Below are 22,964 nucleotides of genomic sequence, written 5' to 3' on the forward strand. Positions count from 1 at the left end.
GCAATCGAATCATAATGATTCCCAATAAAACGACCGTGGGAGAGCTCCGCGACTATCCGGAGCTGTAGAGACCCTGAGACTCGCCGAGGACTTGTAACTGTTCACTACTTTCGGGGTCGCCACCAGACGGCCAAGCACTTTACCATCATCCACAACATCACGCTTACACCCCCGCGGGCGACGCCATCCCTCGCCCACTACATCCCTCCCGGCAGAGCCACAGAAGAGCCACAGCCACCACCATGTCCGGCGCAGAGGCCACTGTGCGCCCAGAGCTGGGCCGCCCCGGTCGTCGCCTCGCACCGGAAACGTCGGCATCGACCTCGTCGGCCCCGCTGTCCACGCAAGCAGCTCACGGCGCGTCCAGCGCCTCCACACCACTCGCCTCAGCCAAGCTAGACGCCCCAACGACGTCAGCAGAGGCCGCTCCAGCAGCGTTGGACGCGTCAGGGAGTGCATCTACATCTACATCTCACGCGCCTGTGGCTCCTCTCCTTCCGGACGAGCCCGAGATCGCACAGCCGCACAGCTTGTGAGTGTTGACAAGACCCAGACGCGACACTGATTGTTCGTAGCTTTCCTCTGAGTAACAACCCACGGCACTCGCATGTGCAAGAGCCAGAGCCACTTACCGACGAGGTGTTTGTTCACCCCGACGACGACCCGGCAGCCACACGCGGCATTCCCGTCTTCCGGCCGACCATGGAAGAGTTCAAGGTGAGTAGTGGAGGATAGATGGAAGCTACACATGCACAAAAGAAGCCACACATTGACATTGTCCAGCAATTTGACGTCTATATGGAGAAGGTGCGACGATGGGGTCAGCGTAGCAGCATTGTCAAGATTGTCCCTCCGAAAGAATGGGTGGAGGGAGTGCAGCTCATTGACCACCGTGCGATGGGCAATCTGGAGATTCGCAGTCCCATTGAACAACGCATGGTCGGCCAGAATGGTGTGTTCATCCAGCAAAACGTCGAGCGTAACCGCAACCGGCCATTGTCGATTCACGAGTGGTTTGACAAGTGTGAAAGCCATGCCGACTTTCGGACGCCAAACCCAAAGGAGACGGCGACCACACTCGACCGCGATTCCAAAGAGGCCAAGGCCCTCATGGCACAGCGTGTGGCTCAGGCCCAAGCTGAAAAGGCCGCTAGGAAAGAGAAACTCCTGGCGGCATTGAAACGCAAGGAGGAAAGACAACGCGAGCAGAGAGAGCGTGAGGAACGATTGGCGAACGAGCCCGTCGTTGATGCCTCCGCACCCATGGAGGGCGTCGAGACTGTCGCTTCGGAAGCACAGCAACCACACCACGACGACCTCCCAGGACTCGAGACTTCTTCTCACACTTCCCACTCCACCGGCGAGCCACTCGCCACGACACCCGAGGCCCAGTCTGTCGTTGACCCGATGGCCACTCCTCACACGGCAGTGGCCGACACACCGCAAGCCGAGCCTTGCATCGACTCGTTCTACGAGAACACCGACCTGCGCCAGGCGTGGTTGCCAGAAGGTATCCATCCTGAAGACTTTGACGTCGCGGCGTGCGACCGGATAGAACGCAAGTTCTGGAAGTCGATGGGCACTGGCAAAAAGGACAGCTGGTATGGTGCCGACCTCCCTGGGTCACTGTTTGCCGACTCTGAGTACCCATGGAACGTCGCCAACCTGCCCAACCTCCTCAACCGCTTGCCGCAAAAGCTTCCAGGTGTAAACTCGCCGTACCTCTACTTTGGCATGTACCGTGCGGCGTTCTCGTGGCACGTCGAGGACATGGACCTGTACTCGATCAACTACATCCACTTTGGCGCTCCCAAGTTTTGGTATGCCGTCCCACAGGTGGATGCCGACCGGTTCGAGTCGATCGTCAGGAGTTACTTTCCAACCGAGGCCAACCACTGTGACCAGTTTATGAGGCACAAGTCGTGCACCGTCTCGCCGTTCAAGCTCCACGCCCAGGGCATCCGTGTCAACAAGTTGGTCCAGCACCAGAACGAGTTTGTCGTCACGTTCCCCCGCGGCTACCATGCGGGATTCAACATGGGCTTCAACTGCGCCGAGAGCGTCAACTTTGCTCTTCCAGCTTGGCTCGAGGTCGGCCGCAAGGCCAAGGCCTGTACCTGTGTCGACTTTAGCGTCCGTATCGACGTCGACAACCTGATCCGCCCACCCGATGTCGCTCCTGCTCCTAGCGAGGTGGACGAAGAGGAGGCAACAGGAGAGAAGCAGTCATCAAAGAAGCGCAAGAGCGAGGGCGACGCGCAGAGTACACCACGAAAGCGCAAGCCAAAGGTGAAAGAGATGCAGGAGGAGGCGGAGGAGGAGGAGCCAACGCCGTCTCCCCAGATCCCAAAGTTCAGGATCCCCATCATCAAGCTGCCAAAGCCACCCAAGGAGCCAATTGCCCTTACGCCGGCAGTGGAGGCCAAACCGGCCATCACAGTCGCGCGGCCAGCATTCCCGTGTGTGCTGTGTCCGTCCCTCGCCGTCGAGGACCTCGCACCCGTCTACCAGCCCAACGACTTTATCCGTTCGCTCGCCAAGACTCCGGGCGTGCAAGCGCACATTTCGTGTGCCATTGCCGTTCCCGAGGCTTTTACCGACGAGGTGCAGACGGACGATGGCCCGGTCACGTACATCAAGGGTCTGGAGAACATTGACAAGGCGCGCTGGAAGCTAAAGTGCCAGTGCTGCGTTGACAAGCGTACCGCCGGTATGGGCACCAAGATCCAGTGCACCAAGGGCAAGTGTATTCGCGCCTTCCACGTGCCGTGTGCACGCGACAACGAAGAGGTGCTCTACTTTGCTGGCGAGCGCCTGACCACCAACCCCATTCCACCACCACCTGGTGTGGGTGCGTTCGACCAGCCCACGCAATACGAGCAGACGAGCGAGTTTGTTGTCGAGCTGCTGTGTCCCTTGCACAACCCTGGCGCCGTCGAGTTGCGGAAGCGCAAGGCCAAGGACACGCTGCGGCAAAAGGTCCACGCTATACCTATTGGCGCCCTTGTCAAGGTGAAAGTGGGCGGTGCGTCCTACGAAACCCAGTTGCTGCAGGTCAAGGATGAGACCGAAAAGGTCGAGGTTCGGATGCCCGACCTCACGCAGCGCGAGGTGGCGTTTAGTGCACTCGATTTCCGGCCCAGTGAGCCAACACTATTGGAGAACGAGTATGCTGGACCACCCAAGCGGAGTCGCAAGGAGACGGCTGCGACGCATGCTCGTCCAGTGGTGTTTACCTCTCCGCCCGCCACCGCTCCTGTTCAGGCTCCTCCGCAAGCACCAAACCCTGCACCCCAGCCCCCACCACGCGTCTTGCATCAGGCGCCGCCGCCGCTGCAGGGACCGTCGTATGCGCCACAAAACCCCTCCAACCAGTATTATCAACCAGGCCCGCCTCCACCGACTTTTCATCTGGCCAACAGTGTTGTGATAGTCGACTCGCAACACCCTCAACACCACGCCGAGCATCGGCCCCAGCATTTCCCCCAGCCTCCGCCCCACCTCCCTCCGACACGACAGCAGCAGCAGCAGCACCCAGCGCCCCACCTTGCTGGACCCCACTACGCGTACCACCACCAACCAGGGCCGCACGGACCCTTTGGCCCACCACCAACCCCGCACGGGCCAGGACCAATGCTCGTCGACCACATGCGCGGAGTACCGCCCGGTGTCGTCTATGGTCCTCGAGTTGCTATTCCACCTGCTCGTGCTTTAGGCTACTCCCCTCCTCAACCTGTCCCACCGCCTATGGGTTTCGCCCAAAACCACCGCCGCGCAATGTCAAAACAAGTCGCCAGCGGCGTGCCCCCCGTCCCCCCTCTGCCGAGCGGTAGCCGCCAGCAGCAGCAGAACGGTGGTGCCCCCCAGCGCGGGTGGGCCCCTCCCCCCCAGCAGAACGGTGGTCCACCCCAGCAGCAGCAGCCTACGATCCCCGGCGGTGTAGGCAAGATCGACCTGGGGCTCGACCGCATGATGGCGCTCATGAGCAAGCTCCCGCCCCTCACGGTCCCCGCAATCCACCTCGCCGGAACGAACGGCAAGGGCTCCGTCTCTGTGCTCCTCGAGTCGTGTATCAACTCGGCTGGTCTGCGGACACTGCGATACAACTCGCCGCACCTGCTCGAGCCCCGCGACGCTATCCGTGTCAACGGTCTCCCCGTCCTGCCTGAAGTGTACGCCGACGCGATCCGCACGATCCAGGAAACGTCCGACGTGTACAAGCTGGACGCGACAACGTTTGAGATTGGCACGGCTGCGGCATACTACATTGCCAACATGACACGCCCTTGCATCGACGTCATGATCATCGAGTGCGGCATGGGCGGCGCGCGCGACGCGACCAACGTCCTCCCTCCCAACCTCGTCCTTGCCTCGGGCCTCACGTCTGTGGGCCTCGACCACACCGACCGCCTTGGCGACACCATCACCAAGATTGCCAGCGAAAAGGCGTCCATTGCCGTTCAAAACGGCGCGCTCGTCATCGCCCCGCATCTCCACCCCGAGGCCCTCGAGGCAGCTCGCCAGGTGGCCGCCGAGCGCACTGCACACCTCGTCGAGGCTCACCCGAGCAGCGCCATGCAGCCACCGTCGACGGTCACTCTGGCACCTTTCCGCGCACCTGCGCCAATTGTTGTGCGCACGCCGCTCGCAGGCGCACACGGCGGATTCCTCGACACCCACCTGGCTCTCGGCGGCGTGCACCAGCTCGACAACCTCAGCCTTGCTCTGACCATTCTGGATGTGATGCGCAACGACGGTCGCGCTCGTGGTATCCAGCCCAAGCTCTCCCGCTTGACCGACAAGGTCCTCCAGCACGGCGTCGCAGGCGCAAAGTGGCAAGGCCGCTGCTCATGGCTCGAGTGGACCGACAATGATAATGGTGGCCGGCGTGTCCCGCTCCTGCTCGACGGCGCACACAATGCCGACTCGGCCCTCACCCTCCGCCGGTACGTCGACACCCTCGGCGTCACCGGCCCGCGCACGTTTGTCATCTCTCTCAGTGCTAGTCCCGGGAAATCGCCAAAGAGCGTCCTCATGCCCCTGCTTCGCCCCGGCGACCGCCTGGCCCTTGCCGACTTTACCACTCCCGTCGACGGCATGCCGTGGATCCGCGTCGCCGAGAAGAAGGAGCTGCGGTCCGCGGGCAGCACGCTCGTCGGCAGAGACGACACGCTCATCCACGAGAGCCCCGGGTCCGGCCCGGCCGCCCTCGCCGACGCCCTCCGCTGGGCCACAAAGGACTGGGACACCAACGGCCCAGGTCTCGTGGTCGTGTGTGGCAGTCTGTACCTCGTCGCAGATGTGTACCGTCTCGTCGGGAGGGGTTAGTGGTGCGCCGTAGGCGCATGTGGCCGAGAGTGCCGCAGTGGCAGTGACGCTTTTCTTTTATTCCAATGGTTATAGTCTGTATGCTATGTACATGTACTGCAGTTTCCAAAGCAGGTTTCCAACGCGACGGGGATGGTGTCTCCCCTGCAGCGAGCGCCGGGCGCGACGCACAGAGTGCTGGTCGGTTTCGGCCGAGACCCAGGGCTATCTGATTGTCGTCGGTAAACCACCTCGCCGGTTCGTGGCGCGATGCGCGATGGCCACATCTGCTTCGACCAGCTTGGTGCTCGCACCACCGGCGACATGGTCCCCGAGACATACTCTGGGCCTCGCCCCCAGCTGCTACAGATCCCCAAACCCCCAGGTCGTCGCGTACATGTGCCGGACACTCTCGGACAATTCCTCCACTGCTCCAACTGTATGGCACATGGCTTCTTTTGACAATCTGCATCGCACTGATATATCTGCTAGGCTCGGTATGACATGATTCCGCAGGACAGAGCGCGCGCGCACACACACACAGCAGAGACACGTTCCCGCCGCTGTGTCCGGGCCACCTGGTGTCGTTCCCGTCTGATTAGAGCTTGCCCTTGGAGGCAATGAGCGAGTCGCCACGGAGCAGACACTGCTTTGCGCCAGAAACCATGTCCTCAATGATTTCGCGTGCCGGCTTAACACTGTTGATACTAGCCGCCACGTCTCCCATGAGCCCGCGAGGACGTCAGCAAAAGAACGAGCAGATGTAGAGGAACGGCGAAGAAGGTCGGTGACTCTTGGGGGACCGAATTTGGTCCCGCCGCCACAAACACCAAATCTTCCGACTTTTCGACTGTTTCACTCCAGTACACAGCGCAGGACTCACCAGGGGCGGCCGGGGAGGGACAGTTCGGGGTGCTTGGAGAGCTCCTGCTCGTGGGGGAGCTTGCCGGCGGTGGTGAGCTTCTCGATCTCGTCCTGGCGCTTCTCCCACGACTTGACGTAGTCGGTGCGGCGGACACGGAGGGGGCGGCCAGTGTAGATGAGGGTGGTGCCAGTGTCTCCGTAGTCGGCGGTGACGACGAGCTCCTTGTGCTTGGGGGGAGCGCCGGCCTCGACGGAAGCGACGAAGCGGGTGCCGACCCAGACGGCCTGGGCGCCGTACATGAGCGAGGCGGCGAGACCGCGGCCGTCAAAGATACCGCCGGCGGCGACGACGTAGATGGGCTTGCCGGTGAGGGGCGAGACGTGGCCCTTGCAGGCGTCGACGACGTTGGGGATGAGGATCGAGAAGGGGGTCGAGCCGGTGTGGCCACCACCCTCACCACCCTGGGCGCAGATGATGTCGACACCGACGGCGAGGGCCTTCTTGACGTGCTTGACAGCGCCGATCATCTGGGTAAAGTCAGTTGCCTATACACTTTGCAGCAGCAGAATACATTGCTACTCACGTTCATGACAAGAATGTTGTGCTTGTGGAGGCGCTCAACGACGTGCTTGGGAGGCACACCGACGGCACAGACGAAGAGCTTGGCGCCCTCCTCGATGATAATGTCGATGAGCTCGTCAAGCTTGCCCTTGGTGTAGTCGTAGTTGGTCTTGCGGGCGCTGCCGCCGACCTGGGGGATGAGGAGGTCGACACCGAAGGCTTGGGGAGGTCAGTACCCCACACCGGTAATAATAAGCCGACCAGACGCCACAGCCAGGCGACCGGCCGTCAATGTCAACCAACTCACGGAGGTCGGGCGACTTGAGGTCCTTCTTGAGGTCCTGGATAACACCACGGAGGTGCTTGGGGCTAATATTGTCAGCGTATATTTCAGATAGTGCGCTAAATGGACGCGTCAAAGCAAAAGAACGGGCCGCAAGTCGGACAACTTGCCCGGACCTCCCGACTCCGCCTCAACGGTGCCCTCGCCCTTTTTCATGACGAGCAGCGCTCTTTTGGCACATTAAACTCACGTGTAACCAATGCCACCGATCACACCAAGACCGCCGGCGTTAGAAACAGCAGCGGCAAGCTTGGGGCCAGCCGCGACGTTCATGCCGCTGGAAAGAGTGTCAGTTCAAGTGGGCGGTTTCCGGTGGGGCAGATGTTGTAGCTTACGCGAGGAGCACGGGGTGCTGGATGCCGACTGCACTTGTTAGCGCAATGGATTCACGCAGAACAGTACTTACAGAGCTCGGTGAGGGGGGTCTGAATGACGGACATTGCTGTGGTGGTTGCCTGGAGAGAGCAGTTGAGAAAACGACCATGTGGGCGATGGCCGTTGGGTTAAGTACGAGCCAGCGCAGCGTGCACCGGTAACCAGCTTGCCCGGCGGCCGGCGGATTCCTTGGCTGGCATGGGATTCGGCCTCGCCCGATGGGCAGCATCGCACCCACGGCGCACACCCATCATGCTCGCTGTGTCACTTCCTGTAGCCGCTGACGCTGCGATGGGCGCATGCGCTTAGGTGTGGGGCACTCATCTGTGTATGCACAAGGCATATGTTTACCGGCCCCAAGCGGCAGCTGCTGACGCCTAGGTTCTGTAGACCTTTGCACACCGCAACGTGGCCGTCTTTTTACGGTCGGCCGTACCGGCCGGCAACATTCCTGAGCTGCTGCTGGCTACACAGTAGGGAGTGGGCTTCAGTTTGAAGTGTGCAAAGAGTACTGTCATGTACAGTGCAGGGCCTCTAAGCATTGTGCATGTCGTTGTGTCAGCTGAGGACGACGCCTCTTTCCCCACAGCAGGCCACTTGCAGTTCCACTCGCTGCAACAGTGTGCCGAGAGGCAATCGGCTTCCCCCGCCTCGGTTACCAATGACCGCTTCGGTGACTGAGCACGGGGGAGGGCGGGAGGCACCCTTTGGAACAACACTAGTGTGTGGTTATTGTCAGCAACCGTTACATATGTACCGGAGATGTGCCGGGAGAGTCATATGGTGGATCATAGACGACTGCGCGCCGTTTAAATTGTGAGTGAACGTTCACCTGCGGTAAGACGGCAGCGCCACGGACAAGACCGAGCAAAAGGGCAGGGGTGGTCATCGTGGGCAACTATGTGATGCCTTGGCTAGAGTCGCGACGTCCGCAAATTGTTTACACCTGCCATTGGTATCGTCTGTTGAGGCTGGGGAGCGTGAGTGTATGTTGACCTCGAGATGATAGCGAGCGAGTAGAGAGGGAAGGCTGAGAGGGAAGGTGGCACAACGTCCTTATGCCAGCCGCTAATCGCTGATCGCTGATCACTCTGACGTAATGCCTCCGCCGCAACAACATTTCGATCCTCTCCAGAGCCCATCCCCGACATCCTCTCTCACCCACACACCATGCCCTCGTCACCAACAATAGACCACGCATTCTACCCACACCTCATCGACCTCGTTCTTGACCATCTCTCAGACTCGGAACCCACCCTCCTGGTATTACGCACGCTATGCCGGTCGTTCAAGGACAAGGCCGACAGCATGTTGGCGCGACACGTCGTCGTCTCGTCCAACCCGGACCGCACGCTGCGGTTGGCGACACGCGCCGGCGGGCGGATACCGTGCACGATGCTGTGCGTGTACGACGGCAAGTACGGGGACGACCGGGACGACATGAGCGCGGCGGAGAGGGCGGCGTATGCGCGGTTCGGCGCACTGTTCTCCTGCGCACACGTCGTGGACATTGTCGGGTGGTGTCGCCTCCCGCGGTCGTTGCAGTGGACGTACAGGCCACAGCGGGCGGGCCAGGTCGTTCGCCAGCTGCCCACGCCGCACAGCCGCTTGGCCTCGCTGGGCGGGAAGCGGGATACATTCTCCATCCCGATCTACGGCGACCTGGTAGGCCCGACGATCGTGTGGACCGTCGACCTTGTGCAGCAGTATCGCCGCGCCTGGAGTGGCGTCGTACACCGGGCGACGGGCAAAGTCGTGCTCAACATGGTATTCCGCGCTGGGGTCGCAGCGGGCACGCCCATGGCCATCACTTGGCCCAAATCCAAGGTCCTGACACCCCTCGACGTCGTCGTCATCTTCACGGACACAAAGAACGAGACAGGCGCTCCGGAACACCCCACTCGCGACCACGTTGTGGCTCCCAAACGCGGTGGGATTCTGCACTTTCTCAGTCGCCTCGACCCGCCCTTTGACCTCACGCTCGTCGACTTGGGCGCCATCCACCCTTGCAGCCTCGGACTCGCGCCGGAGGGGGGAGCAGCCGTGGCCACCGCCGCCGCGGCTGCCGACAACACGCTCGCCGCCCTCCGCGAGTGGATGGCCGAGTGCATCACCAAGCGCAATGGCGCTGACGGGAGCAGGCGACGGAGAGGGAGGGAGCCTTGGAGTGTGTGTGCTGTGTCAAGGGACGAGTATCGGGAGCAAGTGGGCGAGGAACAGTATGCGCTTGAGACGGAGCAGCACACAGTGTGGGTAGGCCCACGGGGCACACCCACAACATGATGTGGCAACCCAACCTTTTTGTCTTTTCCGGTGCTTCATTTTCCTTATACATTCCACATACACATGCGTCATGCTACACAGGGGTTACCGTCCGCTTAGGCGTTATCCTCGGCGTCGCTCTCCTCAATCTGAGGGGTTGTCTGTCAGTATACCGTGTAAAAGGTCTGTCTTCCTTCCTACTCACGTCACTCTCGTTGGCGGCCCTGGGCTGGGTGGGGTCACGGGCGACATGGCCCTTGTTGCCCGACACGCTGACACGGCGGGCCGGGTTGGAAGGGAACAGGGCAGCGAGAGCCGAGACGTCCTTCTCCTTGAGGGGGAAGCCGTTCTGGGCACCCTTGGTCGTCTGGGCCCAGTAGAAGAGCGACTCGAGGATGGTGGGGCCCATGGCGTTGTACCAGAGGACGGGGGAGATCCAGGCGTGGGACTGGTCCTCGTTGAAGCAGCCAAACGACCAGCGGTTCCAGTCGGTGAGGACAAAGTACCTGGTCTGGAGACGCTTGCAGGCTCCCCACATGCGCGACCAGTACCACGAGGCCTTGCTCTTGGTGTTGTAGTTGTACGGGCCCGTGACGACGTACTCGTCCCAGTCGGCGGCGGTGAAGGCGGCCGAGTTGATGGTGCGCACGACCATGTTGACAGAGTCGGTCTCGCCCTTGACGAGCAGGAGCTCACCGGAACCCATGGGCGACTTGGAGTAGCGCCAGTGCCACTCCTTGGACTCGTCGCGCGGGGCGCTAGCGCGCTCCTCCTCGTGGTCGTCGTCACCGCCGTCCGACTCGTAGCCGGCGGCATCGACGCGGTTCTTGACCGGGTAGCCCTGGGGCCCAGACTCGAGCGCGGTGAGGACAGACGCAATGCCTGCAAGCGGGAGAGTCGCGAGAGCTGTGTGGCGGTCAGCCGTTTTGTCCAGGTGTCTCACAATGGGCATGTCGCAGCAGATATGTCGGGGGCCAAGGCGTCTGCATACACGCCTGCGCTTGTGTGCATGGGACCTCGGAGCTTGGTGCTCTCGCCCCGGAACCTCGAGTGTGGGACTCGAGAAGAGCGCTGGCGCACACGTTGCAGCATGGATGGTTCATCCTCGCCCCCTCCATGGACGGCCCGTCGCATTCAGAAGCCGTCCCCGGGATCCGAACCCCGCAACGACGTCGGCGGCGTCACAGAGATCGGCGCCCCGCAGTCCCACGCCTCGCCGGACGCACGCGCACACACATTGTCCACCTCGCCGGTCAACCTGGCCGGTCGTGGCGAGCGCGTGCAGAGCGCAGAGTGGCTTGACGCATCACGCCGCCCACTCGTCGTCACCACGCTCACCGCACCCCCCTATACAGCCGAGAAACATCTCGAACACTCACCCTTCTGGAGGTCACCGGTGGTGCGGAGAGGGTCGGGCAGCTCGCGGGCGACCTGGACCTGCTTGGGGTACTTGGCGTAGGGGCTGGGGTTGACGGCCTGGGCGGGGAACTTGTCAATGTCTGCAGCGGGGTCAGCGCGGGGTTTTTCATTGAGCCATGGTAGAGTAGCCGAGCGAGATGCCACCTCGCTAATCACACATTGAGTGTGATGCTGACGGGCAACTCGCGGTGCGACACCCCCGAGAGCATCACACCTGGCTCGTGTTGGCCGGTCATCCGGTCACTCACAGTCCTTGACGAGGAGGCCAAAGTTGGGGACGACCTCGATGCCCTTGAGAGTGCCCTCGCTCCAGTCGGAGCGCGCGCCGGTACCACCCGTTCCCGGGGGGTACTTCTCGTTGAGGTGCGGGAGGGTGTGGTCGAGGTACTTTTGGATGTTGAGGGGAGGCTGGGGCATGGTGGCTAGATGTGTGTGGGAGAGGAAGAGGGGAGGGGGAGGGGGGGATGGACGGGGTAAATGAATGGGTTATGAAGAAAGAGCAAGAACGATAATGAAGCACAGTGCTCTGGGATGGATGTGGAAGCAATCACACATCACACACACTGTACAGGAGGATCCGCTGTATACGCCGCGTCGTCACTCGTTGCGCTGCCTGCACGCTCTGCTTGTGCGACCGGCCCCGGCAATCGCAGCGACGGCTAGCGGATACCCCGTCAGCGCGGACCATTAATGGGGGCCCGTCGTTTCTCTTTGTCCCAAAAGCCCCCCGTGGCGGCTCTGTGTTCCGCTGCTGTCCCCCGCCCGACCGCCTGTAGCTGCGCTTTTTTTCAGCACGTGTGCGCTGTCTCTGCAACAGTTGACAGACACATGCATGCAACACACCCAACAGAGACTGTCTCTGCCCAATTACCCCGGTGTACCGGTGTGTTCCAAACGCTCGTCATCTACGCACACACACCGTCCTCCACTCCCGACGTCCGACGATAACCGACCCTGCGGGGTCCCGCCTCGCCCACCGTTCGGAGCATGCCGGCCCCAGATGCCCACATGAGCCGCCATCCATGTCTGCATGTCCCGAAATGTCCCGAGGGTGTCCAAGAAGAGCTCTAGAGGAATGCGGCGACAAGGGGTGATCGTCGGACGTCGATCCCTCCACCCAAAACACCCTCGTTCTGTGGCGGAACCCCCGGAACAGGTCGTGATGCCGTGGTCGGGGGACTGCTGGTGTCGCTCACGGGTCGCCGCAATGTCAGCTAGCGTCGTCGGCGTCGGCGGCACACCTCCGATCGACTGTCGGCCTCGGACAAGATTTCCGTCCGGCGGCTCTCAAGGCCGGTCTCTATGGCCCACCCGCAATGGTGGTTCTGATAAGAGCGGTCGCATCTCACCGCACAAGCTCACGCACAAGCTCACGTCTCTCACATATGTCTGTCTTAATCTCTTATACTATGCTCTGTCTCGCTCTCTGTCTCGCTCTCTGTCTCGCTCTCTCATATGCACAATGCGCACGGTATGATATATACAACCTAGAAACCCATGTCGTTGAGGTTGCTGCCGACGCCGCGCACAGGCATGCCAATGTCCTCGCTGAAATTGAACATGCCACGCTTCTCCTCGGCGCCCTTCTCCTTGCTCTCGATAAGGCGCGCTTGCTGTTGGTTGGAGATCAAAGTGTCAGTGCCTGTACTGTACCTCGCACCCCCCCATCTCCCGATCCCGGGTCTGCGCGCGCCACTACTGCACTCACCTTCTGCAGCCACATCTTGTTCAGTCCCATGTTCAAGTTGGCACGTGTCAGGTCGTACTGGAGCCAATTGGCCTTTTGCTGGGCGCGCTTAAGGGTGGCCATGCGGGCAGGCGACGCATAGTCGTCGTCATCGAGGAAGGTGACAATCTCGGGTGCGGACGAGAGGGTCGCGTGGATCTCGTTCGCCTTAATCTGCAGTGTTAGAGCTAACGTCGACTTCTCGGTGTGGCTCACCATGTCCTCGACTGTGCTCTTCACCGCTGCGACGTCGTTTGAGCCGACCTTGCCCGCAAGGTCGGCAAGGGTCAGGCGCGAGTAGGTTTTACGGAGGGTGAGGATACGGCGCTTGGTGATAGAGTTGACAATCTGGACGACCAGACCCCAGTTGCAGTCCTGAAAAGTGTCAGTTTCTGGTAGGTTCAATCTCCACTATAACTTACGGCAACAAACACAGTCTCGCCAGAGGTAGCAGCCTCCCTGACCGCGTCCCAGCTGTGCGCCTCAAACGCCTTGGCCAGTTTGGCATAGTCGGGCATGGCCTTGGAGAGGAGACGGGAGACGCTGCCCGCGACGTCGCGGGGTAACCTGTGCTCCTTGCCCGAGAAGAGGACCTCGCAGAGGACAGCACGCTTGGCGCACGCGAGCTGGATCGCCGAGGGCGCGACCGTGGGCATGGCGGTGGCCTGAGAGGTCAGCTGAGAAGGAATCGCGCAGCTGCACACTCACAAACGAGAAGAACTCGGTGGCACGCTCATAGTCGCCAATGGCCGCGGCAATGGTTCCAGCATGGTGGTGGAAGGTGAGAACGTCGAGGTAGGTGGTATCCTGGGGTGTCAGCTGTGATCACAGGGAAGACAAAAGCTCACTTCACGGGCGTCAATGTAAGTGACCTCGAGCGAGTGGTATCCGTACTGGAGGCTGTTGGTAAGGAGGCATGCCTGGTCGTTAGCTGAAATTCACACTAGTAGCTCACCTCAAGGAGGACGGCGTGTACGGCGTTGAAGTAAGGGAGACGATAGGTGTTGGTGAACAGCGCGTTGAGGGGCTCGACAACAAGGCCAGTCTGTCAGGTTAGATCCCTCCTGCTCAGAACATAGTATTGAGGAGCAGGGCACGCACCTGGTTGTACTTCTGGGCGAAGCGGAGGAGGCTCCACGCAAACTCGCCAACTGCAGAGTTTGTCAGCAAGAATGAAGGAAGGAAGGAAGGTGGGAGGAGTTCCGTCGCCACTCACCACGACCCGCAACCATGTCAAACTGGACGGGATCGCCGACCGTAGCCAGACGGCAGGCATAGTCGAGCAGAGCCTCGGGGTTCTTGCCAACGCCAGGAAGATTGAGACGGGCCGTACTGTTGCTGTCAGCGTGTGATCACACTAAGTGAAGCTCACACCACAAAGGTCAGACCGAGCGTCATCGACCGCACGGCCGCGTTATCGATAGGCAGGTCGACGCCGGGCAGCGCAAGGATAGGGTTGAAGCGCGGGTTCTTGCCAGCGGGAGGAACAATGGGACCGTCAGTCAGGCCGTGGCAGACCGGGAGGAGGGCAGAGTAGACGCTTGCGGCGGGGACCGAGGTGATGAGTGACCACAGCTGCTCGGGCGTCTGCGGCAGCTGCGCGTTGTTGCTGCCTGACGAGCCCTGCGCCGCTTCGGCGTGCGCGCCGTAGGAGAGGGCTGTGGGGAAGGCACCGTGCGCGCCGCGCGACGAGGACGCGTCGGTCGATACCATGGTGCTTGGGGTGGTGGTGGGTTTGATGACACGGATAGGAGAAGGAAGGTGACGGTGGTGTGTGCAGATGAGTGGAGGCAATGACGCGGAGTGATTACGTAAATGAATTTTACGGGACAACACGACTCAAGTGGCACCCACACGGGCCCACGCCAAACACATTCTGCTGATGCGATATGCACAGTGACATGCTATGACTCTAACCAGCTTCTATCCGACAGCGCGGTGAGACCTAAGCGTCCTACCAACCCGCTCCAGCGCCTCGGCGACCCATGTTCCCTCGTCACCACCACGCACCAGACCCGCCACCAGACCGCCAGCGAGCGTATCTCCCGCACCGGTTGTGTTGACCACCTCCTCGGGCGCGATCACCGGAGCAGCATAGTGGGAAAGAACGAGCCAGCGCCCATCGGGAGTCTTGTGGCTCACACTCTGCTTGCCCGGCCACTTACCGCCCTTGGGGAGCTCGGTCTCGAGGCGGAGATGCAGCAGCCCCTTGTCGCCGGCCTTGACCCAGAACCCGCCCACCCACGGCAAGCACCCGACGAGCTTTTGCGCCACGCCTTGGTTCCTCATCCACTCCAGCTCGCCGTTACTCTTGTTGACGAACGTGTCCATGGCGTTGCGCCACTCGGCGCCCAGGTTTAGGCCATTGACAAAACTCCACCCGTCCTCGTCTTGCAGGGCGTCGTACAGCGACTCGAGCTCGAGCGTGTTGGGCGACAGGTGCGTCAAGGCACGCGGGTGGGCCTTGATGCCGGGCAAGACGCGCGCGAGCTTGGGAGTAGAAGTGGGGTCGCAGAATGCCGGGATGGACTGCGCAGCGCAGGCTGCGAGGATGGCCGAGATGGTCTGCGGCTGGAGGTTGCAGTCGAACACGACCATGCGCGGGTTGACAGCGTTGATACGTTCCGTGACCTGTAGTCAGAGTCAGCCTTGTTTGCTTAGTCTTCATATGTTTAGTAATGCCAAAAACACGAACCATCTGGGCATCGACGTGCTCGACAATGTCCATGTCTGCCACGCCACCGGCCAAGTCGCCTCCAGTGAGGACGAGCGAGCACACGGCAGTGGCGCCCTCACGCGCGACCAGACCATCGGTACGCAAGCCCGCCCCGCGCATCTCGAGCTGGAGCAGCTGGCCAAACGTGTCCGATGGGACCATGTCAGTTGCAGCCGCAACGGGGCCGGCACCCACGGCCGAGACGAGCTGCACAGCGTGAGCAGGGAGGAGCCCCTGTGCCGCCTCGGCAATGTTGCGTCCCACACCACCGGGTGTAACTGACACAGAGCCCGGGGTAGTGGTGCGTGGGACGAGGGCACCGGCAGTGGACGACGTCAGGTCGATGGCGGCCGAGCCAAACACGAGCACTGAAGGAGGAGGCAGGGCGACAGGCGCCGCAGGTGCCGCGGGGCTAGTAGAAGACTTGGCGATGAGCGCAGGTCCGGACGCAGAGGCACTAACAGCAGCACCTGGCACAGCGGGAATGGCCGGCATGGCCCCATAAGCAGAACCCTTTGCATTCAGACGCAGACGCGCGACCTCGACGGCCACCTTGGAGCCGACGTGGACATTGTTCTCGATGAGCACTTTGTCTGCCGAGTTAGTATCAGCAATCGAAGACATCAACTCACTGAGCTCGAGAGCGGTTCCCTTTGTCAGTTCGCCAACGCGCTTGAGGAGCCAGGGCGTGACTTCCTTGCCCTTTTTGTCAATACCGAGCTCGATGCTCTCGCGGACAGCCTGCTCGACGAGGACCTGGACGGCGGCGCCTGCCTCGCCGTACTGCGCCGGAATGGGGACGGCGAGGAGGGTGCTCTGGGGCGTGGGGAGGGTCAGGCCAACGTCTGTGTCGGGTCAGCTGAGTGCCTCAAGTAGCAAACTCACGGACGAGCCTGGCAGCGTCCTCGATACTGCCCACGCGCCACGGCGAGGCGACACCGGAGGACGGGCTGTAGAAGGCGGGGAAGTCGTCCTTGTCACCAAACGTGGTGACACACACGCCCTGGGTCTCGAGGACCTCGAGGGAGCGGGGGATGTCGAGGATAGACTTGGCGCCAGCACAGACAACCATCATGGGCTGCGGGGTTAGCACATGGGCAGCGGACCATCACCCACGGTACGGCCCAGCTCGAGGAGATCGGCCGAAATGTCCATGCCTAAAGGTGTTATCAGCTGCCGTTCCGATCGGGGTTCCCTCTAGCTGCTCACTGCTCTCGGCACCGCGGTGCACGCCGCCAATACCACCGGTCACAAACGAGTCAATGCCGACACTGTGCGCAATGACCATTGTGCCAGCGACAGTGGTGCCGCCAGCACGGTTGAACGCGAGGGCTGGCGCGAGGTCGCGCCTCGAGACCTTGACAGACGGTTGCTGGCGAGGAGGGATGCCCTCTGGATGAGCCAGGGCGTGGTCGAGTTCCTGAGTGGGCATGCCAATACGAATCTTGCCGTCGAGCAGCGCGATCGTGGCCGGGACAGCGCCGTGCGAGCGCACAATGCCCTCGAGCTTGGTCGCCGTGTCGAGGTTGTGCGGGTAGGGCATGCCTGAACGTGTCAGTGGAGGGTAGAGTGGAGCGTTGAGCAATTCAGGCAATATACAACGCACCATGAGTCACGATGGCGGTCTCAAGTGCCACGACGGCGCGACCTTCCTCGAGGGCAGCCTCGACCTCCTCAGTCACGACCAGGCGGTTGTTCTGTCCTGTTAGCTCACTTTCACTTCGGGAGGGTGCAAGCTCACCCAGCGCTTGCGAGCTTCAGCAAGCGTGCTCGCATGACGGCGGATAGCAGCGGGTGCTTGTCCCGGACGCGTCGGCCTTGTGACTGAGCGAAGCATGGTGGAATGTGCGAGTGAGGAAGGAAGGAAGAAAGAACAGATGTGATCAGAAGATAAGTTGACGGAAATGTCCGACGTCATTTGCCGCCGCTCTTGAGTGCAGGCGCGACTGTCTTCCGACGCGGTCGGGCCGGTGTTGCCAGCATGTAGTCCTCAGGCCACCTCTTCCTTATCAAGGCCGCTCTCACGCACACGAGAGAGAGCACAGCCCATATTGCGTAAACAGATGCAATGCATGGAAATAATCAACCGTTTGAAACCTCATTAATGTAACCAGTGGTTCTATGGGCAGCCGACTGCGCGGTTCGGGTGTGGTCGTGACTTTGGGGAGGTGGTAACGCTGGACAGCGCAGAAGAACAAGTTACAGGATAAGATGATGCAGTAGTGGTAGCCAGAAGTCCGTGTGGGAGGAGCAGGCATTAGAAGGAGCTTGTTTGGGGGGTAGGCAAGAAGAGCCGCGTTTTAGAGAAGGGTGGCGGCGACAAGTGCGGCAACACCGACGGTGAAGCCGAGGATGTCGGTGCGGATACCGAGGCGGCCCGCGGCGGAGGCGGCGGCGGTGGACGAGCCCGAAGCGGAGGTCGACGACTTGGTGGTCGACGAGCCCGCCTTGGCGGAGCCCGAGCCCGTGGCAGTAGCGGTGCCGCTAGCAGCGTCAGTGCCCGAGGCCGCGCCCGTAGCCGACGACGAAGACGAGAGAGTGAGCGCGTAGCTCATCTTGGACCAGGTAGCGCTGGACGAGACGGTGTAGTTGCTGACAGCGTCGGTGATGTAGTAAATGTCACCAGTCGAGTCGACCTGGACACAGGCCGAGTCTGAGCACGCGTAGGCGGCGTTGGTGTCCTTGGACGAAGGGGTGGGGAAGGCCTGGGTCGAGTTGATGAGCGACAGGTCCATGGGCGAGTCCGAGGTGATGGAGTAGTTGCCCAGGTCGGTCCAGTGGCTGACAAGGTAGGCGCCAGAGAAGTCCTCGGGGACAAAGAGCATCTGGTAAGGAGTCGAGTTCTCCGATGTGGGCAACGAGACGGCCTGGCCGACAGTGTCGGGGAAGGCAGAACCCGAGCCGGTGGTGGGGAAGGCCTGAACCTCGGGCTGGAAGTAGGCGTAGTGGATAACAAAGACGTTGGCCGAGCCAGCAGCAGTGTCGGGAACACCAAAGTACACTGTAAACGGTGTTAGCATCCTTGTGCCACACAAAGGGCAAGGCTTTTGGGTGCCATGCACGCATCCCTCTCTTCTCGTCCCAAGGCCCAGAATTCCAGAACACAGAGCACCGCCACTGCGGGGTCGATCGCGTGTGTCGAAACAAGGTCTACGTGTCTGGTGCGCACAAGTGTACAAGCGTGCACAGGGACCCATTTTTCTGTTCTATTCGGGGATTCGTCTCCGTTACTCACTGATGTGGTTGGCCGCCAGGGCTGCAGTGACATCGTAGTTGGTGGTGGTGAACGAGGGGCTCTCCACAAGCGACCATGCGGCAGTGCCCGAGGCCGTGTTTGTGACAGAGCCGAGGTCAAGCTGGTACATGGACTGGCCGGCACCAATGATGGTGTAAATGACGTTGGTGTCGTGGTCGAGGACAGCCGACGAACGCGAGTTGCCAAGAGTGGCAGGGGCACCCGACGTCGCCTGGACAGTCCAGCTGTTGGCGGCAAAGTCGTAGATGTAGATGCTGGACAGGTCCGAGGCATCGCCGCCATACACGTACATGGCATTGTTCGACTGCGAGAGGAAGCACTGAGTCTGGTTACCAGTCCAAGGAGGGCGGTTGGTGGTGCTCAGAGTTGTGGGCGAGGGCGCTGGGCGTGTTAGTGTTCTGCCTTGCTATGCTCAGAATAGTGCGGCCCATTGCGTAGGAGCTTGTATAGGAGGGCCATACGGCCCCCGGGTACAGAGTCTGGAGAGGCTGAGGCATCCTCCCCGCACGCCACCGCCAGGTGCATGCCACCTTCCTGCACGACGGGGAGGTGTGGAGGAGCATGGCGGCCCGACCGCCGCAGTCTTCGGTCTGGTCAAGTCAAAACTTACAGCTCCAGCTGGACGCAGCGCCGAGCGAGACGTCGTTCTCGCCACCGAACGCGTAGAGGTTGAAGCTGGCATCGAACTGGACACAGGGAACAGCGGCCGCGAGAGGGAGGAGAGCGGAGAGGAGGAGGGCAGCCATTGTGGAGAGATGCGGGGAGGTGAACGTGGGATGTGGGATGGGGGATGGGAGAACGAGTGTGTGGTGTCGAGAGAGAGAAGGAGAAACGTGCTGAAACGATATATCTGAGAGTGACGTCGTTGCTAGCTGCTAGCGGCAAGGGAGTCGTGGGTGGGAGAGGAAAGAGGTTGTCGAGAAATGATGAAAGACGTTAACCTTTTGTCGTGGTGCGATCCCAGTTGCTGGCGGGGGGCCATCCTGTGACGCATCCTCTTCATGTCACCCCTCATCTCCCCTGTGGCCTGTGGCCCCCCTTGCCCGCATCGCACGCCCCTTTGCTTCCCGCAGTCCAATATGTACCTTTCTAAATGCAGCAGCCTGCAGAACCCGTCGTCGTCGTCGTCTTGGCCAGCATGGGCCCCCAAGCGTCGCCGCTTGGCTACTTTGGGATCTCTGTGGTAACATTGCCCTGCCCAGGCCAGGCCCCTGGCGGCGGCGCGGCTCTGGAAACGCACATGTCTGTGTGGCCGTCCCGCGCGATGTGTCCTGGCGTGCCAACCTCTCCTAACGTCACATCGCGCGGGACGGCCACACAGACATGTGCGTTTCCAAAGCTTTGGTCACAAAAAGAATATATACTGCATTCATCCCCCATTCATCCATCATTGCCGCGTGCAGCTGTCATCGTCATCGTCATCGCTACAGCAGCGTACATGCCAGGCATCACCTCCGCTTCGGTACGCAATGTGCGGGGGTCTCGGAGATGGGCGAGCGAGATGAGACACGCGTTTTGCAGTTTCAAAATCGATCACCTCGGAATATCCCTAGATCCCACATCAAATAAACCTGTCCATTTGCCCCCATTTGGCTCATTTAGGAAACGGAGATCCCGGCATCGCCGCAGCAAAAACGCGCTAGCGGGGCTAAATCGCGTTACTGTCTAATTACGTAATAAGGACTATATTGGGGCCCCAGCTTTTGCCACGTGGGTGGCCTCAAATCCCGAATCGCCGAGCAGTGGCTCTCACCGTACGCTGCGCTGCACCACACATCAGCAATGACCACCACAGAGCAAGGTCTATTTGGCTCTCAACAACAACCGTAGCACACCATGGCCGACATCAACACCATTGCCCAGCAGGTAGGCTCGCCCTCTTTTGCCAGTGTATTTTCACAGTTTGGCTGACATTCACAGTTCACCGGTATGCGCCGCCCCTCCCCCCCTCGAGCTCGGGACACACAGCACAACAACTGACAGCCGCCTTGCAGACTACTACTACAGCACCTTCGATGCTGACCGCGCCGGGCTCGCACCGCTCTACGTACGCATACAGAAGCTGACACGGGCTTGCATAGTTGGCTGACTGTTCAGCGCGACCACTCGATGCTCACCTGGGAGGAGAACCAGATCCAGGGCACCGCCGCCATCATGGAGAAGCTCCAGGCAAGTGTCTCCGTCGTTGGTCCTAGCCGGCTGGTGCGAGGTGGTGTAGCTCGCGTTCACACGCGGGCGCAAGAGACCTGAAGCTATGAGTGGCCACGGAAGTGGCGCGCTTCGTGCACCCGCTTTCATGCCTGGCGACATCACAGCAGCTCTTGGTTTGCCACTGGACCAGCCGGGTCTCCTCTACACAATGGGCTCAACCGCTAACCTACCACAGGGCTTGCCCTTCACCCGCGTTGTGCACAAGGTCGTGACCCGTGATGCCCAGCCCGGCTCGAGCACCGTCGCCTCCATCCTTGTGCTCGTCACTGGCCAGCTCATCGTCGACGACGGCTCGAACATTCTCCAGTTCTCGCAGATGTTCCACGTGAGTACCGCCAGAGCGCGCGAGTTGGGGTAGGAGTTCCTCTATGGAGCAAGACCCTACCCCTACGCTTCGCTACCTCGCTTTTGGACTCATGCTGACGGATCCAGCTCGTTCCCGACGGAGGCAGCTACTTTGTGTACGTCTTGTATTGGCCCATTCGTCCCCGCAGCCCGCTGACAACATTCACAGTCAGAACGACGTCTTCCGCCTTGTCTACGGATAGATTTACGATACTTAGTACGACGGCGGGGGGAGGTAATAGTGATGCATTGTTGGGTGCTCTTGTCACAACACGGGGAGTTGCAAGAGGGCTTGGGTGGCGAGTGTGCAAGACGGGGATCAGACTCGGGCTGTCGGGAGGGTCATTCCGCAACGGAAGCCACCTCCACACACCGGACCTGGACGGTGGTACCGTGGGCGTACAGATTCCTGTGCAATGATTTGCCGAGTGGGTACTAAATGCATGATATACAGAAAAAACAAATCACCTTCGTCTTGGCCAAACAGTTACTCGTTGTCGTGATCACCCATGTCTACTCGTCGTAGACACCGTTCTCGCGGTCGTCGCGCCACTGGGTGGCCCACGCGGCGATACGGCGCACATTGTCCTCGACCTCGTTGTCGCCTCCGGATCCGTCCGACTGGAGCTCGACGATAATCTCCTCGGCGTAGCTCTCGCGGGTCTCGGTGACGCAGGTCATCATGATCTCGGCGGTGATGTTCTCGGTGATCTTGTTCTCCTGGTAGTTGCTGAAGAGAGTCTGTCAGCTCTGGCCTCCGCCGCGGAGCGTCAAGCTGGAGAGTCTAGCAGTGTGGTCGCTCGGCACTGTGCACTTGGTTTTGGGCATTCGCAGCGGTCATAAAACCAAGACCAGCACGGCAACCTCCCTGTCCACTCACCGCTCAACAAGACGTTCGTGCAGCACAGTGTTGTCGCAGCGGAGCACGACGGCCAGGTCGATCCAGCGCTCCGGGAAGAGTCCGGGGTCGTGGTGGTCGAGGATGAAGCCTGGATGTCAGCTTACTGCATGGAGTGTCACATTCAAGGTGGCGATACAAGCGGTGAACCAGACGCATTACAGCTGAACCCTCTCGGATGTTACAGCTGTAACGAACGTGGTCGATCATCGCCCCGCAGCACCACCACACAGGGACTCACCATGGGGAGCCGGCCCGTCGACGGGGTTCACGACCTCCTCGAGGTAATCCAGTAACCTGTCCTCGTCGACGATGTAGCTCTTCCACTCGTCATCAAAGCCCTCGTGGAAGTTGTGCTGCTTGACAATGTCGCCAATGTTGAGGTGCACCATCTGGCCCATGGGCGAGTCGGCATCGCACTCGGCAGCGAGAACCTGCGAGTGCAGCGTCTTGCCGCAGCCGGGAGTGCCGGTGATGAGGATGATGGGGTGGCGGCGCGGGTGGTGCGTCGTCATTGTTGCAGGGTGGGTGTGGTGTGGGTGTGTGTGTTGTGGATGGAGGTTGCGATTTGAACTTTTCGTGAGTGGCAACGGATCAACGGAATGGCGGAAGCAAAATGGGTGCGCGATGGACGAGGCCGAGACGCGAGCCGCATCGTTTACGTAATGGATTATAATGCT

The 22,964-nt window shown here is 60.9% G+C and overlaps 9 protein-coding genes across 9 annotated transcripts; 3 read left to right on the top strand and 6 right to left on the bottom strand.

Annotated features, from left to right (window-relative positions):
- Positions 1-242: 242 nt before the first annotated feature.
- EHS24_006134 (uncharacterized protein) lies at positions 243-5,328 on the top strand (the record flags this gene model as incomplete). The annotated part of the gene is made up of 3 exons (XM_028621606.1): positions 243-532; positions 576-717; positions 784-5,328. 3 exons carry the CDS (start codon positions 243-245, stop codon positions 5,326-5,328), a joined length of 4,977 nt encoding a protein of 1,658 aa, XP_028478058.1.
- A 577-nt stretch (positions 5,329-5,905) lies between these two features.
- On the bottom strand, positions 5,906-7,516 carry EHS24_006135 (uncharacterized protein; the record flags this gene model as incomplete). The annotated part of the gene is made up of 7 exons (XM_028621607.1): positions 5,906-6,005; positions 6,191-6,699; positions 6,756-6,952; positions 7,041-7,102; positions 7,267-7,353; positions 7,412-7,439; positions 7,483-7,516. 7 exons carry the CDS (start codon positions 7,514-7,516, stop codon positions 5,906-5,908), a joined length of 1,017 nt encoding a protein of 338 aa, XP_028478059.1.
- Positions 7,517-8,621: 1,105 nt separating this feature from the next.
- EHS24_006136 (uncharacterized protein) lies at positions 8,622-9,734 on the top strand (the record flags this gene model as incomplete). The annotated part of the gene is made up of 1 exon (XM_028621608.1): positions 8,622-9,734. One exon carries the CDS (start codon positions 8,622-8,624, stop codon positions 9,732-9,734), a length of 1,113 nt encoding a protein of 370 aa, XP_028478060.1.
- A 95-nt stretch (positions 9,735-9,829) lies between these two features.
- Positions 9,830-11,549, bottom strand: EHS24_006137 (uncharacterized protein; the record flags this gene model as incomplete). Its single annotated transcript, XM_028621609.1, has 4 exons — positions 9,830-9,862; positions 9,919-10,619; positions 11,093-11,212; positions 11,381-11,549. The coding sequence occupies 4 exons, from the start codon at positions 11,547-11,549 to the stop codon at positions 9,830-9,832; spliced, it is 1,023 nt and encodes a 340-aa protein (XP_028478061.1).
- A 1,070-nt stretch (positions 11,550-12,619) lies between these two features.
- On the bottom strand, positions 12,620-14,571 carry EHS24_006138 (uncharacterized protein; the record flags this gene model as incomplete). The annotated part of the gene is made up of 10 exons (XM_028621610.1): positions 12,620-12,745; positions 12,841-13,032; positions 13,075-13,233; positions 13,281-13,523; positions 13,567-13,665; positions 13,707-13,778; positions 13,814-13,903; positions 13,960-14,009; positions 14,075-14,190; positions 14,231-14,571. 10 exons carry the CDS (start codon positions 14,569-14,571, stop codon positions 12,620-12,622), a joined length of 1,488 nt encoding a protein of 495 aa, XP_028478062.1.
- A 210-nt stretch (positions 14,572-14,781) lies between these two features.
- Positions 14,782-17,411, bottom strand: EHS24_006139 (uncharacterized protein; the record flags this gene model as incomplete). The annotated part of the gene is made up of 8 exons (XM_028621611.1): positions 14,782-15,489; positions 15,554-16,167; positions 16,207-16,419; positions 16,460-16,652; positions 16,691-16,731; positions 16,784-17,119; positions 17,181-17,271; positions 17,316-17,411. The coding sequence occupies 8 exons, from the start codon at positions 17,409-17,411 to the stop codon at positions 14,782-14,784; spliced, it is 2,292 nt and encodes a 763-aa protein (XP_028478063.1).
- Positions 17,412-17,874: 463 nt separating this feature from the next.
- On the bottom strand, positions 17,875-19,576 carry EHS24_006140 (uncharacterized protein; the record flags this gene model as incomplete). Its single annotated transcript, XM_028621612.1, has 3 exons — positions 17,875-18,575; positions 18,810-19,211; positions 19,441-19,576. The coding sequence occupies 3 exons, from the start codon at positions 19,574-19,576 to the stop codon at positions 17,875-17,877; spliced, it is 1,239 nt and encodes a 412-aa protein (XP_028478064.1).
- A 1,090-nt stretch (positions 19,577-20,666) lies between these two features.
- On the top strand, positions 20,667-21,589 carry NTF2 (Nuclear transport factor 2; the record flags this gene model as incomplete). Its single annotated transcript, XM_028621613.1, has 7 exons — positions 20,667-20,696; positions 20,751-20,757; positions 20,825-20,877; positions 20,928-21,032; positions 21,217-21,366; positions 21,474-21,502; positions 21,556-21,589. 7 exons carry the CDS (start codon positions 20,667-20,669, stop codon positions 21,587-21,589), a joined length of 408 nt encoding a protein of 135 aa, XP_028478065.1.
- A 310-nt stretch (positions 21,590-21,899) lies between these two features.
- Positions 21,900-22,799, bottom strand: FAP7 (factor activating pos9; the record flags this gene model as incomplete). The annotated part of the gene is made up of 3 exons (XM_028621614.1): positions 21,900-22,116; positions 22,267-22,375; positions 22,526-22,799. 3 exons carry the CDS (start codon positions 22,797-22,799, stop codon positions 21,900-21,902), a joined length of 600 nt encoding a protein of 199 aa, XP_028478066.1.
- Between the last annotated feature and the right edge of the window lie 165 nt (positions 22,800-22,964).

Source organism: Apiotrichum porosum, assembly GCF_003942205.1.
Source record: "Apiotrichum porosum strain DSM 27194 chromosome Unknown scaffold_3, whole genome shotgun sequence".
Classification (NCBI taxonomy): Eukaryota; Fungi; Basidiomycota; class Tremellomycetes; order Trichosporonales; family Trichosporonaceae; genus Apiotrichum; species Apiotrichum porosum.